At 40.0% G+C, this 13,932-nt stretch overlaps 2 protein-coding genes across 2 annotated transcripts in view; both read left to right on the top strand.

Annotated features, from left to right (window-relative positions):
* Nucleotides 1-1,333: 1,333 nt before the first annotated feature.
* Nucleotides 1,334-5,254, top strand: LOC131469361 (leptin receptor gene-related protein). The gene is made up of 4 exons (XM_058648430.1): nucleotides 1,334-1,459; nucleotides 1,796-1,871; nucleotides 3,283-3,469; nucleotides 3,649-5,254. The coding sequence occupies exons 1-4, from the start codon at nucleotides 1,444-1,446 to the stop codon at nucleotides 3,763-3,765; spliced, it is 396 nt and encodes a 131-aa protein (XP_058504413.1). The 5' UTR covers nucleotides 1,334-1,443; the 3' UTR covers nucleotides 3,766-5,254.
* Nucleotides 5,255-7,958: 2,704 nt separating this feature from the next.
* Nucleotides 7,959-13,932, top strand: part of LOC131461161 (cAMP-specific 3',5'-cyclic phosphodiesterase 4B-like) — a 57,486-nt gene continuing 51,512 nt past the window's right edge. Inside the window, exon 1 of the mRNA XM_058632209.1 lies at nucleotides 7,959-8,119. The gene's annotated coding sequence lies outside the window, so the exon portion shown is untranslated. The remainder of the gene's footprint in view (nucleotides 8,120-13,932) is intronic.

Raw genomic sequence — 13,932 nt, 5'->3', positions numbered from 1 at the left:
CATTTTGCAGATACTGTTTGCAGAACTTCAGATTTTATTAACCTCTATACTCTTAAACCATACAGTTTACTAATTACACCAAGGTGACTCAGGAAAGATTTAAGCCTGTAGAAAGGAGCTTATCCAGCTTATCTGGTGGCCACATAATTTCCATCTGGATGTCAGTAGCATCAGTCCAATAACATCTGCTCAAGCTCTGTGATCAATCAAGCACACTGTGTTTTTCATTTCCACATGACAGTGAACCTGAGGCCCCACCACACACTGAGTTCAGTCCTGGTTTATCTGAGATCATCTTTGTGTGTTTTGATTCCACCAAAATCTTATTTAATTATTCAATTGGTGGATGTTGGGTTTTCTTTCAGACCATTTAAGCCAAGTCAATTGTATTGATATAGCCCAAGATCACAAACACAATTAGCCTCAAACGGCTTTATAGTCTGCACAGAAAGTGACACCCTCTGTCTCTCCACAAAAATGCGAGCTCCCTGTACCAGGACAGACAGACATGCAGTAGGTGTCACACGTACAGAAACAAGTTCAGCAGATTGCAAACAAAGCATCACATTTACAAAGAGTGGAAAGAGAAGAAGATGGAGACCGTGGAGCATTTCAACATTAACGACAATCATCATCATCATCATCATCACTATTATCTTCATCATCTCGTCCAGGGTGTGACATCATGTCACTTGCCCCAACCTCATCTGGGTTCATTCCAGCTTCTCATGTGACCCTCAGAAAAGGACAAGCCGTTGATGAAGGGTGGATAAGGATAATATTCTCATATATAGTAATAGTTATTTACATGTATTCACATACTTTTTGTTTCCATTTGAAGAAGTGTTGAAGTTTGTCCATGTCATTTTTCTCACAAACCAATTGTTCCCTTTTCTGGATATCAGATTAAAAAAAATAAACAAGAATTTAACTGTGATGTTTTGTTTTTCTCCATATTAGAAATATATTCAGAGAATAAGAAAAAACAATTGTTTCTGTGTAAGTATTACAGTATATTCGGGATTAACAAACATCATGTCTATATTTTTATTAAAGGGATTTGTTGGGCATATTACATGCAAGCAAATGATTTCCTACTATTCATGTCCTCAAAGACATCGTCCCAATCGTGTTTGCTATTTAGTTTTAGGAAAATGTATTGTTAACAATCTGTGATTATTACATTTGCTGACTTTTATGACGAAATGTATGTTTTACGTATCTTTTACAGGTCAATTTAAATGTTGACTTGTTGTAAATGCTGGGACTTAGCTCATACTGAGCTGCGTGCTATCGTACTGTCGCTTTAAGACGGTCACATGACAACAGAGAAGGACCTGATAGAGGAAGCAGGAAGTCGGTTTACCAAGAGGAGGAGAGTCTGAGCACATAAACAATACGGACATAAAACAGAAACAAACGTCTTTCTACACATCTACAGCAATGGCCGGCATTAAAGGTATTTTATTTAACGACCTAATTACTGCGTATTATCTTTGAGAGAGCCGCATTCTTCTTATTCTGTGTTAGTGCTACAACAACAGTACCCAACGTTACTCTAGTTTTTCTTTTGTTTTGAGACCTATGCTGAATCATGTCGGAAGATCACGTTACAGGGAAATTAAAATGCCTTTCACGCTGTTCCGTTCCGTTATTAACGTATTGAGTGGTTATAAGTGTAAGAGAAATGAGTGAATCGAGGTCATTTTAAGTGTTCTTTTGTTTGAGGTTTGGACAGTAAGTAGCATCTCTGCGTGTGTAATTGAATGTGACTCTAATGTTCCTCCTCTTTCAGCACTGGTTGGTTTGTCCTTCAGTGGGGCCATTGGGCTGACATTTCTCCTGTTGGGCTGTGCACTGGAACAGTACGGGTATGTTCCTCTGAACGACAACGCTTTAATAACCATTGCACTGCCATTCTTAAAGGGACAGTATGGGTAATTCTTTCAGTTAATGTTTAACAAAAATAAACCCAGACTGCTTCTGGATGTTCATAAAAGCATCTCCAGTATTTTATTATTGTAGCTGAGGGTATTTCACATATGAAGAAACTTAAATGTCCAGAAAAATAGCTTTGGCACTTGAATTTATTAGAAATGCAAATAACACTTTTAAAAGGACAGTAAAATTCAATTTATAATTTGTAATAGTTTTTCATAACTCTTTAACGGATTCAATGTGAACAATTATCAAATGCAGCAGACGGAAAAAACGATTTAATGCCGCAGTTTTTCCTCTCTCTCTCCCCTCCCTCCCTTTTCATCCACCCCCTGACTAACAACAATGACCCCATTCAGACCTGGTATTAACATCTCCTCAGAGACCACCTCCTCAGCTGTCGTCTTCTGATCTACTGATCTAAACTTCTCAGCACCCATGCGATAATTTGCAGGCACTACCACAATATTACCACCAATTGTTACATGTTTTTTCTAATGGTTAAAAGCTCATGTCGTGTTTCAGTGGCGTGAGTGGTGCTTGGATTCACTGAGCTCTATGTGACTTTTTTTTACCCTCTCTCTCTACTTAGACACAGACAGACAAACACAAACACGTCTGCTGTCAAACACAGACACTTCTATACTCAATAAAACCATATTTTTATTCTTGCAAACATACTTGACACCATTGTGTATTTGCATTTTGGATGGGGACTTGAAATGCGATCACAAGTGGTCACAGGAGACACATCCAAACAGATGTTGAAGCCAGGTCCAAACAAGGCATTAGTGAGCCAAGGTAATATACCAAGACATAAATAATCAAAACAAGAACACAAAAAAACAACAGACTACCATATCCTACTCATTCCTCCTAATCGCCAAGGGTATACTATACATAAAAACAGAGCTTTCTAAAAGGATGACTCTAGGTCCTTATTCCAACCCTTCTATTTGTTCTACCTCACTCATCGTTCAGAGAACTGGGTTTAATTCTTAACCTTATGTTCTTCTTAAAACATTTGTTTCACATTGCTCATGTTTCACAGAACCAGAGATAATTCCCTAACCTAAAATTCACTGCCGTCTCACTTTACCATCATAGCTGTTAGGTTTCTGCCTTCCCTCCATCAGTTGTGATGTAAAATACATCGCATCACTAAGAAACACAGAGGAGAGTCATTTGGACCATGGTTTCAATGTAACAGACCTTTGTTTAAATTAAAAAGTTTCACACTACAGCTTTAGGTTTGTTGTGTGTTTATTTTCTGATAAGATGTAAATAAATGCTCATCATCATAAAACGGAAACATCACTCGTTTGTTCCACAACTGTGTTGCAGGGTTTACTGGCCACTGTTTGTTCTGATCTTCTACATACTGAGCCCCATCCCGACCTTCATATCCCGACGCATCAGTGACGACACAGACTCGTCCAGCAATGCTTGCAGAGAACTGGCCTACTTCTTAACGACTGGCATTGTTGTATCATCTTTTGGGCTCCCTATTGTCCTAGCCCGCACCAGCACAGTGAGTTCTCGTCGCCCATGTTGAAGCGTTTTATTTACTGTAAATGTTGTCTTTTATCTGTTTGTGTAGACATACATGTACTCTGTCTGCTTCACATCGGCTCTTACTAGATTTATGTCAGTATATCTTGTGGAAAAAAAAGCCAATATGTATGAATATACAGTATTTCTCTCCTACAGATCCAGTGGGGTGCTTGTGGTCTGGTCATGACAGGAAACGCTGTCATCTTCTTCACCATCCTTGGCTTTTTTGTTGTGTTTGGAGGCGGGGATGACTTCAGCTGGGAGCAGTGGTAGAGTGCCTTTGCGGACAGTGGACAGACATGAGGACAGAAGGATGGATGGATGGATAGATTGGTGGGTAGGGGGATAGTTGGATGGATTATCTAAAGACTATGGAGCACATGTGTCCTGAAGTCAATGGGGATGGTGATCAGTCCGCAAAATTTACTGGGCATGTTATCAGGCTGACGTTTATATTAGAGGAGAATACAGACAACTCTGTGTACCCTTATTAATGTGCCTTATGTCTCAGACCAGGAAAAGAAATATGTCCATGCCTTGCTTATGTTGTTTCACCATCACTATCCACCTTAACACGTGTATTTTTCCTTTGCTTGACTTTGTTTCAACTGCTTTTCAACCACCCTGTTCATTGCAGCTATCTGCTATTTTATTATGCTTCAGTTAATCAATATCATAAGGGATCCTTAAGCTAAAGAGTTACTTTAATATAAAACACAAGGCTCACTGCATTTTCTGCCATCGCTCTTTAAGAGGAAGTGGCTGTACCGAATTATTACTAGCACTGTTTGCTAAGTGTAGACACAGGGCAGGTTATCCTCATACTATCTGTTGACTAGTCGTAGGACTCATAATCAGGTTAAAAACAAAGTTTGTGTTTTTGTTTTCAAGACTTTAAAGCCTTTTTGTTTTGGTGCAATTGTTTACATTCACACCAAAGATTATTTTTAGACTGCAAAAATGGAGCATGTTCAGTACTGAACTTTTAGGTTTTCATCCATACCATGCAGCAACGTGATGCTCAAATAGCATTTGACCATACACGGTTTAGTGTGCATCATACATTCATTTAAGCCTCAATGTTCAGCAGTTGTATGTGAACCCACATTTGCATAATACTGACAAAAGATTATGATCAGAATAATATTTTTACACGTTGAAAGGTAACTGCTGTACATGTATGCTTATTGGGCTAAGTGTACGTGAATGGAGAAGCCTTAACCTGCAAACTCAGTCATTTCATAACATAAGTGCCTGCGTGAACTGATTATAGCTAAAGTCGGTGTTTGAGATTTGAGTTAAAAAACAACATTTGCAATTTTACAATTGCATTTCCTCATCAGGGGCCATTAAAACATGTCACTAGAAATCAAAATCTCATCCTTGTTTTTTTTTTGCATATTGTTTTGGCAGTAACTGCTTATTAATGAGGTTCTCGTTCTCGTTCTCATTCTTTTTTTTTTATGATTCCCTTCCACTTCAGAGACTATCAAAGATATGTATGTTTGTTTTTTTTAAGTTATGTTGAATGTCCTGTGTTATTTCATTTTTCGTCAATGTCTCATATGCAAGTGCTTCACATGCAAAACTATGACATACTTTGTGTCTCGCAACTGACATTTAGAATTGGAAGATTCGTTCTTCATACCCATACTTTTGAAACACTAACAACTGACATAGCGCTCTCACAGGTTCTTTTATAAGCTCCGGACTGCCTTTTGTTACCTAACGATGATTAAAAGTCTCTGTGTAGTGAAACAAACGTATGGAATTCGTCTTGTTCTTTCACTCCTGCTGATGTGATGTGATGTCATGTGATGAGGTCAGTGAAGTGGATGGTGAACTTGATTTGACCACTTGTAAAGCTTGTTTCTGTTCTGTGCTGATGGTATATGGACTGCAAAAAAGTGAAATGTTGTAAGTGGGTGACTCCGTTTTGGTGGTAGGTTTGATTCTGCCTGACCAGACGGTGCAAGTTAATCTTAGATGAGACTGACAGAAATTCAGGTGTGAACAGCGGCTAAATAATTGAGATATTTTTGCAATATTTAACTGGCAGCATGCAAAACAGCTCAATGTTTTTGCCTCGTAGTCCGCGCTCCTTTGTGTCCATGGTTGTTTTGCTCCCTGCAGGCGCACTGACATTAATAATACAGATGGCCGGTTGAGGGAAGGCAGTCAAAACAGCAATGATAAAAGCTAGAATTATCTATTCAAGGTTAAATAGCCCATGATTGCAATCAAACTTGAGTGATTTCATTTCATACTCTGCTCCTGTGTGTCAAGACGCCACTGAAGCGGCAGACTCGCCAATTTGAGTGTGAAGCGGAGTGCAGTGCACTTCATCTGAAAAACAAAAGGAAACCCCCACTCTGCAAATGAATTATTCTATGAAAAACATCTGTCCTCCTGCCTCGAGCTGTATCATATTTCACATGAGGAAAGAGACGGCGTGTGCCGAATGACAAGCAGAGAATGGAGTGGTTGTATAAACACTATTGTGTGGAAAACAAGTAACAGGACGACCTATAAAGATGTACAGTGCTATGCACTATTCTGATGAACTCCTGCTTAAAAAAAGTAAGGGAACACTTAATTACCACTTCTCCGTGTGACATATTGGTGAGTTTTGGTTTCTGTTGGTGTACTGTATGTTAAATTGTTGTCAAAAAAAAGAATGTGATTTAGTTTCAATCATTTAATTTTTTTTAGCAGGTTATATGGAGCACTGCTAGATTATACGGGGTTACACCTTTACCCATAATGGTTTCCAAGCCAAGTCTCTAATCCTGGACCTGTATGTGCAAGACAAGGTCCATCCAAACAGGTGAGAGTCCCTGAGGTGGATGTGCCGGGCCATCTGTTTACTCCATATATCATGAGGAAAAGCTGGGGATGGATACGTTTTGACAGTGTTACTTATATGAGAGTGAAATTGAATGAAAACACCCCTTTCCCCATGGCTCACTTTAAAGACTGTGGGATCACATGATTATGGGCTATACTATATCACACAGCATATGGCCCGAGACCTTGGTGGAATATAGATATACAGTATTCCCAGAGAGAGAAAAGTAATAAAGTCATACTACATTCACAGTGTACTCTCTGTGTGAGTGTGTGTGTGTGTGTGTGTGTGTGTGGGAGAGAGACACTTAGGATAAAAAAGATAAAGGTGAAGATTACCCAGGGACATCCATCTCTGATCCTGGACAGCCGTTGCCTGGCAACAGCTGAAGAATCAAAAACGATTCCAAAAACGACAATGAGTGTGGCCTTGAACGCTACACAGTTTTAAACAGTATGAGCGGTGTGTACACGGTGTGTAACTCTACAAACATGTAGAAACATGCAATTATAATATTTATTGGACAGCTGAGGAAGCACAGTTAGTCACCTACTAAATTCCAATGTCCCTCTTCTTGTCATATAATATATCACTGCCATCACTGAGTGTGTGAGGTCAATTCTAACTACTAAGTGTTTTGGACTTCTCAGGTTTTTGTCAGCGCCGTGATGATGGACTGGCGACCTGTCCAGGTCCAGGACCTGGCCTTTCGCCCTATGTCAGCTAGGATTGGCACCAGCGCCTCCCCACGACCTTCATGTGGAGGAAAAAGCAGCAGAAGGCGAGTGAGTGAGTGAGTGAGTGAGTGAGTGAGGTTTTTGTCTGTTTGCTTCACGGCCTGACGTCAGAGGAGAATGGAGGTTTGAAATGATAGAAATGCAGACCCTCAAGATAGATAGATCGATAGAAGGATAGAGTTAAAGATAGATAGATAGATAGATAGAGTTAAAGAGAGAGAGATAGATAGAGTTAAAGAGAGATAGATAGATAGATAGATAGATAGATAGAGTTAAAGAGAGAGAGATAGATAGATAGATAGATAGATAGATAGAGTTAAAGAGAGATAGAGAGATAGATAGATAGATAGATAGATAGAGTTAAAGAGAGAGATAGATAGATAGATAGATAGATAGATAGAGTTAAAGAGAGATAGATAGATAGATAGATGGATAGATAGAGTTAAAGATAGATAGATAGATAGAGTTAAAGAGAGATAGATAGATAGATAGATAGATAGATAGATAGATAGATAGAGTTAAAGATAGATAGATAGATAGATAGATAGATAGATAGATAGATAGATAGATAGATAGAGTTAAAGAGAGATAGATAGATAGATAGAGAGAGAGAGAGAGAGAGAGAGAGAGAGAGATAGATAGATAGACAGATAGACAGTCAGATAGATAGATTGACAGCAGGGTCAGTGAGTGACAGACAGAGCAGAGGAGTGGTGGTGCCTCATTAATCGGTCAGGCGGACGCGGGGCAGGAGCAGCAGAGGAGGGGGGCGGGGGCGCGCCACTGGGCAGGGCGGGCAGGACGGTCAGGACGCGCGCGCTCTGACGACCATTGGCAAACGGAAGCATTTGCGTGCTCGCTGTCGAAGCCAATCGATGCGTTCCTAGCGGGCGCGAATGGGACAAACGGCAACCTGATAAAAAAGAGGGCGCGTGCCACTGACGTGCTGCACTGAAAACAGGAGACAGCGCGAGCGCAGTTGTGTGTGTGTGTGTGTGTGTCAGAGCAGGAGCCAGCGCGCGAGAAAGCGGACGGAGCCGCGGTAAGAAATTTGACTTTACCCATCCTAACTGAAATGCTACTCACTTTGTACGGATTTGAAAGTGTATGTCATCTTTCTTCAGCATCCGCGCATGTACCTTACTCTGTGGAATAGCGATGTGTTGCCTACAACCTATAGATTTTAAACTTTGGCCACATCTGGGCAGCGTCCGTCCAAACAAGTGTCCAATTCCAAAGGATACCGGGTTTCTTTGGAGCGGTGGTTTGCTAGATCTAATGTCCCGGTGGCTGTCAGTTATTTGAGACGCGCGGAAGCTATTTTTGGAGAAACGACCGATTTACTGGAAGATCTTTGATCCAGGCTTCTTCTTCTTCTTCTTCTTCTTCTTCTCCTCCTCTCAGCAGGATGTATGTCTCCTCCCTGTCGGTCCACTTTTGTCTCCAGGGTTTGTGGCTATAGTTTGAAACACGTCTTACTAGTAATGATGTGCTGCCTATACACATGAATGAGGTCAAACAAGTTGAAGCATATTATTGTTAGTTATACTGCTGTATCACTCAATGTATATCTATAGCTGTCAATAGCACAGTGGCACAATGTTCCACCTGCTCCCTTATATAGACGGTTATGTGATATGTAGGGTTTTCAGATTGCATCTGAAAGGATCAGATATCAGGGAAAGAAAAACATAAAATATGTTGTTCTTTCCCTGATATCTGATCCTGACAGGTATTGCACTGATACCAATAATGTACCGAGTATTAGTATCATCCCTAAGGAGAACTTGTTCAGGTATTTTGTGTTGAAGGTCAACCTATCACAAGACAGAGTGGAAACGTGTGGAAGTGATACGGAAAGCCTTTGTCGACTCACGTTAACTCTGTTGTGTTCGAGCTGCGGGGCTTGGTCTGTAAACCTAGAGTTAAATGCGACACAATAAATCACCGTACATTTAGAAGTGCCCTCTGAGCACGATGCGGTTGACCAAGACCCACACAAGATAAATAGCTCTAGTTAGGCTCATTCATTTACCCGGTTGGATAAATCGACTTAACATTCTCACGAGGTTCACTTTGTCTCACTTGAGTCAATACAGGCTCAATAGTAAGTGACCTTTTTTGTAACCACTCTTACACGAGGGGCCATTTGGAATAAGTGACAGTTTTATATCAATCATCTCAATTTTAGTGGTTGTTGAATCTTTCAAAATTAAAATAAAGGCTTGACAGTGAGTACATGATTTGACAACCGCTACACTGTGTGAGGTAATGTATGAAGAAACCCAGTCTTCCACTGTTTCAACACTGTTCCAGTGTCACAGAAGTTGTCCTTATTTGCCAAATAAGACAACACTGAATTACCAGCAGCGGTACCTTGACTCTGGTGTTGGTGCGCAACAATATATTTTCCTGTTCTTTACTCTCTTGTATCAGGTGGTGAACAATAAGTCCAATCTTCTCAGTTTCACCAAATCATGGAAAGTGATCAGTGACTTGCTGGTCGTCAAGCAAACTCATTACATCTTATACTCAATTCAATGGGATTACAATTACAATTAATCTATTATTAATCGACAACTATTTTGATAACTGATTCATCGCTTTGAAGCTTTTTTCATGATTAAAACAAGATTTCCGATTGTTTAAGCTTCTTAAATGTGAATATTTTCTTTATTTCTTTGCTCTGGATAACAAAGAAATCATTAAAACATCATCATTTCCAGGTTTGACGAACTCCGATCAACATTTTTTATGGTTTTCTGATATTTTACGGGCGTAACGATTCATCGATTATGAAAGTAATCGTTAGTTGCAGCTCTAATCACAACGTTTTGATTTGCTTTATATTTAAGTGCGTGTTGTAATTGGTTAGCTAAATTACATTTGCTGACCTGTCCCTGTTCAAATTCCTTAAACAGATCAGCATGACTGTTGGTGGGAGGCTTTCACAGTAGGACATATTGGCTTCTTTCTATGATTTGTAAAAAAAAAAAATCATATTATTAAGCACTGTCACATACACCGTTCAACACCGTACGCCAAAATGTTGCCAAAGTTTGCTTGACGCAAGTCCACTTGATCATAAGTCTGTTGTGTGGCCGGTCATGTGGCGTGAACTCAAGTGGTCACTGTCCTTTATTCTCCTGAAACAAGAGGGCACATAGTACAACTAGGTTTTTGTTAAAGGGGCTCTGGCTACTCGACTGGTGATTCATTTACTGGCTGCTTATTGGCTTTACTGATGATGAGGTTACTCCACCGCCCTTTAGCCGAAACACTGATGTCCTGCTTTCAGCAGATGAATACATGTGCTGTGTCTGCGCAGGACCCTTAAAGTCACACTGGGTCAGAGTTTGTCATACTGGGAGCCGAGGTGGGACGGGAAAAAAGACCAATTGTGTGCGCGTGTAAATTGGAAATCAATGAGGCATCGTTGGAAATCAGATTTAGTTGTGACGTTCATAAGGTTTTCTTTGTACCATGTTAACATAAATGATACTGAAGTTAAATGTCACGACAGCCATGAAGTGCTAACACAAACTTAAAGCCAAAACCAAGTCACATGAAGCGGCGATAATTAGTAAGAGCGTGCAAACATGCAAAGACAGTATAACACTGACCACCATGTACAGTATTGGTAAGAAGCGACACATGTACAGCATAAGACATAATTGTAAAACAACAGATTTTACTAAATAGGACCGATGACAGAAATCACAATTACAAAGATTCTTCTTCTTTTCTCATCTGCCTCCATCTTGCCCTATTCTTTATGTCCTCTTCTGTTACACCAACTGTCCTCCTTCACAACATCCGTGAACCTTCTCTGTGGCCTTCTTCATTTCCTCCTGCCCGGCAACTTTATCGTCAACATCCTTTGTCCAAAATAATCACTATTGCCAAACCGTTCCACCTGAACTGTCCCTCCAATATGCTAATTTCTAATCCTGTCCATCCTGGTCACTCCCAAAGAAAATCTCAGCATGTTCAGCTCTGTTCTTTCTTTGTTCTATGCCAAGTCAGTCTCCTCCTTGCATTGGTGCATAGAAGTTAATGTTTTAAAGGTATCTTGTGGTTTTCTCCGAGTTCTCCGGCTTCCTCCCACAGTCCAAAAACATACAATGTGGGGATTAGGTAAATTGGACACTCTAAATTGAGCATAGGTGTGATTGTGAGAGTGGATGATTGAATGGTTGTTTGTCTATGTTTGTGTGCCTGTGATGGACTGGCGATCTGTCCAGGGTGTGTATCAACCCCCGCGGAATATTGACATTATTTCACGCGATTGTTCACCTCGGGCCAAATCCTTTCCACTCAAAGATTCTGTTGAACACAAAACATGATTTTAGAAAATGTAATAGATTATAGATTAGTTTGGGAAATGTGTTCACTCCTTATTTGTTAGAAGCAAAAATGGTCTTTCTTTCTTTACTATGTTTGATTATATTGGTTGTACTGTTTGTCCGTATTACAAAAACCTCACCCTTGTTGGTGTTGTTTGAAGGTATGGTGGCCTGCTAGGGTTGTGTCTATGTCTTGATAGCATCTCTTGCATGTACAAGCACATGTAAAACTCCCTGCCATGGTCAACCCTGAGTTGGTCCCACATGCCATGGTTAACCACCGCAGATCTGGGATAAAACGATGTGTACATGTGCAAAGGAATGCACTGAACTTAACTGACCCAATAAGAAAATTACATTCAATGAAATATTATGACAATATCATTGGTTCTGAATGTATTCACCTGTAAACTTCCTCATAAATCACAAGGTTGTTTTTCCCTGGCACGGTAGCACTGGCATCAATTTTGCTGCTGTAGCCATCAACTGCCAGGACGTGTGTCACTCCAAACGTCACAAGCTTCTCTCACTCTGCTGTTCACAGAAGACCAGTGTGAGAAAACATGGCAAAATCCAAATAGATAGTTCTTTTAAATGAACTGATGGTAGAAAGACAAAACTGGAGCTCGACACAACAATGACAACTACGGAACAACCAGGAAACGTCTAGTAGTTATATATATATCACTTATCTAGCACAGCAGAGGCGGACACATTTTCATTCAATAAATTGATTCCCTCCTAGTTCTCATACAGAAGTTCGGTTAAACGATGTCGTTGAGTTATAGCTTGGCTCAACTATTTCATGGGAATTGGAAAAGTAACTTTTAAAGTAAAGGTAAAAATAACATATTTTTCAGTTTTATTGGCTTGTCAGGAATCTGTCCTCTGACTCTTTTTACAATATGACAAACACATGATTTAAAGAAAGAGCTATCCTGTAATGAACTGGTGACATGTGGTCCAGTGGCAGCAAGCTCACAGGGTCAGGCCTGTGTGTGTGTGTGTGCGTGTGTGTCCGTGCAGCAGGATAGTGAGCGCTCTGCATGTGACCTCCACAGAGTGACGTTGTCTCGCTGCTGCCACACATTGGTGTGTTGTTTCTGTTCCCTCCTCAGCAAACTCCTCTGTCCTCAGTCGTCTGAGGAGCTCAGATCGGCAGGAATCTGCTTCACTGCACTAAATTTCCACTGTCTGACTTCATCTACGTTGACAGTCCACATGTTCTTTCCACTTTGTGTCACAGAGATAATATGGCTTTGAGGTATTTTAAAAAGTTGTCAGATTATGACATTAATCCAATATTAAGACGCATTAGATGAACATTTATAATTATGAATGCACAGTTTTTGTCAAGAGTTTTTTTTTTTACTATTTTATAATAAATAAAATATAATAAGCAAACTTTATTTTAGAGCATACAAAATGAAAACAGACTAGTCATAAAATATTAGTGATTTTAGCTACTGGTCTACTGCTGCCTCATTGGGTAAATTTGTTTTCAATCAATTTTCAATTTCAATCATCAATGTCCCAAAATAACACATTTTAACTCACTGATAGAGGCAGCAACTGCAGTGTGCTGTGATTTCAAATCACTGATTTTCTTTATGGACTTTGGTGCAGACTAAGTGAGCCGTTCAGAAAGTGATGCAAACTTATCTGTTGGTAAAGTTTGTATTTGGTAATCAATATTTTTACGTGTTTCTGTGTACAGTGATCATCAGTGATTGGAAGGTCGTTTTTTTGTGTGTGGAACTGAGACATGTCCTCAGTAAACACACACTGTAGTTACTGAGGTGTGAATAAAGTAGGTGTGGTGATTTAGTAAATAAGGGTGGGTCTAACAGTAAAACAGGATCTGCCGCTGTTCTGTCAACAGCTGTCATGTCTTGTAACCGGTGTTCACTTCTTGAATCTAGTTGTCACAGTTTGAAGTCTTAAATAGAACACAGATTTGTTTTTCACTGATTGACAGGAAGCTTGGTAAGTTCAGTCTTAGTAGCTGCCTGGCATTTGTATTTATTTTATTCAATGGCTCTTTATTTAACAGAATCCGACTTGTGAGTGACTGTTGTAAAGCTGTCATTGTCATACGACATACGGCACTTGAACATGTTATTGCAGTTGAAAACATTAGCTACTTTTGTGTGTGTCCAGTGATTTTAAATGGATGACTCACCCCCCCCCCCCATTGCTAGTAGACACCATATGGCATGATAGGCAGCAGTACAGGCTTGCTAACGTCACATGCAAGTTATAATATCTTAATCCTGCACGTGGGGTGGTGTTAGTGGAGCTGATGAGATAATATCATGATATTAGATCGTAAAGGACTAGAACGTGTTGACGATCTGACAAGGCAGAGAGATCGTAGTAGGGTCTACAGGGCACATTCTATCCATTGCTGTTCTATGCCCTTGCACAAATGCATCCGTTTAGTCACACTGTTCCTCTATAGTCATAGCGAACTATGGGCAGTGCCGTAGATTTCTGATTTCCCTCCCTG

This window comes from Solea solea, chromosome 1, assembly GCF_958295425.1.
Source record: "Solea solea chromosome 1, fSolSol10.1, whole genome shotgun sequence".
Taxonomy (NCBI): domain Eukaryota; kingdom Metazoa; phylum Chordata; class Actinopteri; order Pleuronectiformes; family Soleidae; genus Solea; species Solea solea.
This window is presented reverse-complemented; position numbering and strand designations above follow the sequence as displayed.